We start from the raw sequence: 6,056 nt of genomic DNA on the forward strand, positions 1-6,056 counted from the left end.
AATTATGTTACAAATACAAATTTAATCAGCTGTTTGCAAAATAATCTGTGAATTTTGTTATGTTTCATTTTCAAATTGGTTCAGTCCATGCTAGCATGGATTAATTACGAAACTTTAAATGATAATGGTGATGGTTGATAAAATATAAAAAGATGTACACACATCATTAAATATCAGCTTGGTAGAAAACATACAACTGATTTTTTTCAGCCACTTAGTATTTTTTAAAAATCAACCAATTTCTTTATTCAATTTATCAACTCAGAAACAGATAAAAAAGGAAGCAAATGGACAGGTTCCACAGACTCAAGGTCCAAACAAAGGGAAAACGCCCAGGAATTAAAACATCAAGACATCAGAAATACATATTTATAACTGACTGTTATATATATACAATTTATAACTGACTGTCTCCACAGTAATAATTATTGTTAATTGGAGTGAAGGACATATAAAAATGATCATGTAAATCAAGGGATGTAAATAGAAGGGACATATGGTAATGTAAAGATGTGAATGTGAATAAGGGTTAAATTATTTTTACTTAATATGGACCTTTCGGGAGACCAGTACATCAATTGTATTGAAATGAGCTTTCTAGAATAAAGAAAGATTTGTATTGTATATTATTGTAAGAGGGAGAACCCCACTTCAGCCATGCAAAGCCATTCTCCCCCCTCTCCCATGAAAAATTTAGGGGTTTTTTTTTAAATCTTTGGTCATAATACTAGGAAAAATTTGTAAACAGAATAATATACAGTGATAAAAATGTTCAAATAAAATAATAGAGGGGCGTATGCTGGTGGGTGTAATGTAAACTTATTGGTCTTTCTCATTATTTTTGTTTATTTCTTTGGTCTTATTACTGGAAAAATTTGTACACAAAATAATATACAGTGATAAAATTAATGTTCAAATAAAATAATGAAGAGGTGTATGCTGGTGGGTGTAATGTAAACTTAATGGTCATTCTTATTATTATAACCCACTTATTGGAATTTATTTGCCGCTGTGGGGGGTGTATGCGAACCACATAATCCCCTAGCCTACATGCATGTATAATGTGAAATTCTTTAAAGATTTTATTTAACATTAGAGTAAATTTAACACATGCTTAACAGATTTGTCTCTAAAAATAATTACTATAATATAAGAACTTGACCAGAATTAATATTGCCAAAACCAAAAACTGACTACAAAAAGAGAAGTTAGTCATATAGAGGTGCCAAAATTTGGAATGAAATTAGCAATGATGTTAAAAATGTTAAGAAATTGTCCTTATTTAAAAAGTATTGCGACATTGTAACACGTAACTGTTAACACCTTTATGGTAGTTTCTTACATAAACTACAATATTTTTTTTTTTGTTCAAGTTTGTTCAGTGTAATTAAGTTAGTTTTAAGTCTAGTTTAGATATTTGTGTGTTTAAACAATTGTTTGATTTGTATATTTTTCTCTTGATTTTCTGGTTAAATTATTGTATACAACTATTACTTGGGCCAAGTTTTCCGTGTTTTAAATAAAGGTTATTATTATTATTGAGCATAGGGAAATAATAGATAGTTGTGATACTGAAGTTGATTTGAGCCAAGCATGGTTCAGTTATGTTTGATTCACTAGAAAATTTAAAAAGGTAAATTAATATGATTAATTCAGCAGTTTGCCCCACTTAATTTCAAACTTTCATCAACATTTAGTTGTTTTTTTTTTCTAAATCACTTTTATTCATTTAATCCATGTAAAAATATACACAAAAATATTCTACTTTCTATGACACAACAGGAGGCAAATTTTAAAGAAAATGAATCGAATACAAGAAAAAAAAGCGAATAAAAACTATATTGGGCGACAAGGGAGTAAAAACACATAGAAAAAGAACACAAAATTGAGAAAAACAGACAGTTATGTGAGCATTGCACATTTCGAGAAGTAGGCCTAGTAAAATTTAAAAACTTTTTGTTCAACTTATTGTATGTTTATTTTTCCTATATGCATTTCAACAAGTGAAAAATTTAGTTTCTCATTCTATGCTGCAAGAGCAACATTATATATGTCATTGATTCTATAAATAATAATTTGACACTTAGTCTCCTGTGATTTTTTTTATGAGATGATATAATCTGTTCATTTAACCTCCACCCAGTTTTATCATCAGAGAATGGGTTGTTGGACTTACTGTAAGTGCTGTCCAAACTGTCATATTTTACAATAACATGCGTCATGCCTATATATGGTCATTACGACATCACGTGAACATATAGCCATATATAGGCACATCTTGACAATATTTGGGCATACAACAGTTTTTTGTCAAAGAAAATTTGATAGTTTTTTTTTTAAATTGAGCTTAAATCATTTTTGAGACAGACCCCAGAAAGGCTGCTGAATTGAGTTGCCAATTAAGTTATCTATAAGAAAAAAAATACAGTGATAACTTCGAAGAACTTCTGTTGAGGAAATCATAAATCACATTAAGTACGATTACTTTGCTGCTGGAACTTAATAAAAAAAAATTTTTCCCTTGTATTTCTAAATCAAGAGCTGATTTAATTTAAATCGCAGTCTCATCAACAAGTCTCATCAACTGGATTTAACTGGTTTGGCTGTTTGAAAAGCTTGCCTAAACTTAAAAAAAGTATGACAATTGGATGGGTAGAGTTATCTGTCAGCTTGTTATCTTCCACAGGAACTTAATTTTTTATAAGGGCCATTTTTTTTGTATAGGAAGACCTAATTTTGACAGTTAATATAATCAAATCAGTTTAAAAATGATCCTAATCACATTGCCAATGCAACTGTCACCTCTGTCATTTTTAAGAACCAGATAATAGCAATGAATGCGATGTGTCACTACGATAAACTAATACAATCCTTACCTAGGCTATAAACCAGGATATAAATATTGTATCTGATTGTAATTAATCATGACTTGTATTCTACAGTTGTCTCGGAATCGATACCGAAAAGCCATCAAACACAAAAAACAAACTGCTCAACGGATGAAGAAGATGTAAATGACTTGTTTTGCGGGTTTTTAGCATCTGCTTTGCATCCTTATTCAGGAACTCGCAAGGATGTCTATACCATTCAATTTGATATCCGCATCAAGAAAAGGAAGAGCGGTACAACACTATGTGATATGTGAGTTTCTGTTTTCGCTAATAATTAGCGAGGCTTGTTCTTGTGCAGAAGGATTTAATGAAATCAAGAGAAAAAACAATGAATCAATACTTTTCTTGTGGGAAGTTGGAGTTTGAATTATAATTTATAATGAGTTATTTGGTTTCAAGAAATTTAACACTCTACCTTTTTTGGGTAGTCCAATCCATACTCGTTCATCCATGATAAGGTTGTCTATTGTACTATGAGGCTGGTTGATGTACAAACTACTATATCTTACTACACTGTGACAAGGTGTAAGTATATAAAGCAGCAGTCTTGTGCTGCCATCTGAATGGTCATCAGTTGGAGGTCAATGCTGGTCACATTTCTTGTCCTTTTGCATGGCGTTGTACTCATGTTTGTTGCCTCTGTCCCCAGGAGTATTGGCTCCTGTTAGGAGGGGAATAGTTTGGAATGAAATGTTTCTGGTGTTGAGAAAGCTGCAAGACTTTGAATATTTCCCAGGGAGCTGAGGAAATTTTATAATATGATATTGTAATAAGATTGATTCCGTTTTCAGTGACCAGGAGAATCCAAGTGTGGTGAGCAAGGGTGCAGAAAAGGGGAGGGGGGTGTACAGTTGTGAGTAAATAGTACCTTGAGGAAATAATACCTCTAGATGGCCAGAAATGACACTCTAAAATACTAAAATTCATCATCATATACTATAGCTGTACAGCCTCTTTTGTTAAAATCGGAATCTTTTATGCAGCTCATTTCAACAATTTTCAGGCAACTTCTTGGCTTATGAAATTACATTGTGGTCGAAAAGTGGTGGGGGGAACAAAGCTCCTCTCCCCTTTAAATTATGTGGGGGACCTGTCCCCAATATCCAATGATTTGCGGCCATGGCGTTGAGACATTATGGGTTCATGAAGCCGATTTCCAGTTGAGACCTCATCAACAAAGCAGCAAGAGAATAGATGAGAAATTTTAAATTATAAAAACCCATTGTTAATGTATTTTTAGTTAGTAATGTTTAAAAATTAATTCAGTATTACAACTGCAGACAAAAAGAAGTATCAACCACTGGTACACCTGGAATTATTATTGAGTCACTCTAAGAAGATTGACTTCGATAAGATTCTTTAAAAAGTTAATTCATATATTTCTTCTTAATTGTTCAAATGATTAATTCATTCTTTCCTTTAGTGGTTAAATAGTTTATTGATTCATGAAATAATAATTACATCATTGATTGAATCATTTAATTATTTGAATCCTTCCAACCAGAATTGCCCAGTTCTCCATTAAACAGTAGTATTCTCTGAACTTCTCAGTTTCAAAGTTTCTCCAAGATTGAAATACTTCTGTTTATGGTCACTGCCAAATTTGTCTTATTACATTCACATGATTATGTATCGCCTCTGCGTACATCTGCCTGGTACATAATTCTATGTCCAAGGAAAACCGTTCTCAAAGGTATTGTCCAATTGTATTTGTTTTATCAGATCTTTCTAACAAGATCTAATCTTGTCAAAGCAAACCCACTTATTTTGAAAAACTTAAAAGCCAGGCACAGGAGGAATGCAAATTTTTGTTGTACAAATAAATTTCTAAAACACTGAAAGAGTGTTTGAAAAAAAAAAAAAGGAAAATGGGCATAACACATTAAGTATCTGTATGACACTCTGCTTTTGGAAGGTGTCCGCAAATATTATGAGTGTGTTTCAGGAATTTGCTTCAAAAAGGTTGAAATAAGATTTAAATTTTGTACATTTTTTTTTTGAACCAATATTGTTATTGACTCTGGGCAATTACAATGTTCAAGATTCAATTTTTTTCTAATAAATATTAATATTTTATGAAAGTTACTTCTTTATGTTGTTTTTATTTTTGCATTTATTGTGTTAAAATATCATTTCTTGGAGTAAAATGTTTTAATTCCAGAATCTTGGGCACAATTTTTATAAATGGCAATTTTGTTCCTCTAAAATGCCAGTATTGTTTCTGTAAGTGGAAATCATTTTTCCCTATTAAGTTTTGTATTATTTTGCATTTATTGATCTAAGAACACACGCTTTCCTGACAGTGTACTCAAACGCAAATAAGAAAAAAGTAGCACAGCAAATCAAGGTCATGAAATCATCATCATCATCATCATCATCATCACCACCTCCATTTTCTGGTAGTGTGCATAACCTCCAATGTTGCACAGTGTATAACACCCTGTGCTAATAAAATAATATAGCATTTGTTGGGGCTCACACCTTGACAACTTTTGAGTATAATGAAATATAATATAACAGTAGTGTAAACAGGGGTGGCCTCACGATGCCTGAGCGCCTCATGGAAAAAAAAATAGTAAAATAAAATGGAAATAAATTGCAAAGCAAGTTTAGATGTTAACAGACAATTTATGTTGTAGTCATAGCCATCAATATGCTCCCTAGTTTTGGACCTTGCATAAAGTTCAGTGAATGTATTCAGCATGCCCACCCCTTCAAAATCTTTGATACACCACTGTTATAGCAACAGAAGATTGTTGCTGCAGATGCAGGGGATGCAGACGGTGTGATCGCACTCCTCAAAATTCTATTAAGAAAAACAATTCTTGTATTGTTGATACGGTAAGATATTTAAGGTAGGAGAGTGCAATTTCCGGGCACCTAAAGGTGCTTATTCTCAAACTTTTTGCACCTCAGCCCGAAGTATGCTGGCCCTGAGGTTGTATGAACTGTGACGCACCCATGTTCCAAAATTATTTGCATCCGCCAAAGGATTGACTAATCTGTAGCGCAGAGGAATTTCCAAGGTTTCATTGGCCAATAATTTATGAATTGTCATAATAAAAAAAAATTATTTCATTGCCAACATGGATACTGTACACTTCAATAATCAAATGTTTTTTTTTTAAAGATCGCAGATGTCTGTAATGTTTTAAGATCAAGGAC

General features: G+C 32.3%; 1 protein-coding gene across 1 annotated transcript in view; it reads left to right on the forward strand.

Moving 5' to 3' along the window:
* Positions 1-4,753, forward strand: part of LOC117111112 (nucleolar protein 8-like) — a 32,925-nt gene extending 28,172 nt beyond the window's left edge. Inside the window, exon 12 of the mRNA XM_033253991.1 lies at positions 2,943-4,753. Coding sequence (XP_033109882.1) covers positions 2,943-3,014 — 72 coding nt within the window. The 3' untranslated portion in view covers positions 3,015-4,753. The remainder of the gene's footprint in view (positions 1-2,942) is intronic.
* The last annotated feature ends 1,303 nt before the right edge of the window (positions 4,754-6,056 follow it).

The sequence above is a fragment of the Anneissia japonica genome, unplaced genomic scaffold (assembly GCF_011630105.1).
Source record: "Anneissia japonica isolate Jap-2015-1 unplaced genomic scaffold, ASM1163010v1 scaffold1511_len2985839_cov193, whole genome shotgun sequence".
Taxonomy (NCBI): Eukaryota; Metazoa; Echinodermata; class Crinoidea; order Comatulida; family Comatulidae; genus Anneissia; species Anneissia japonica.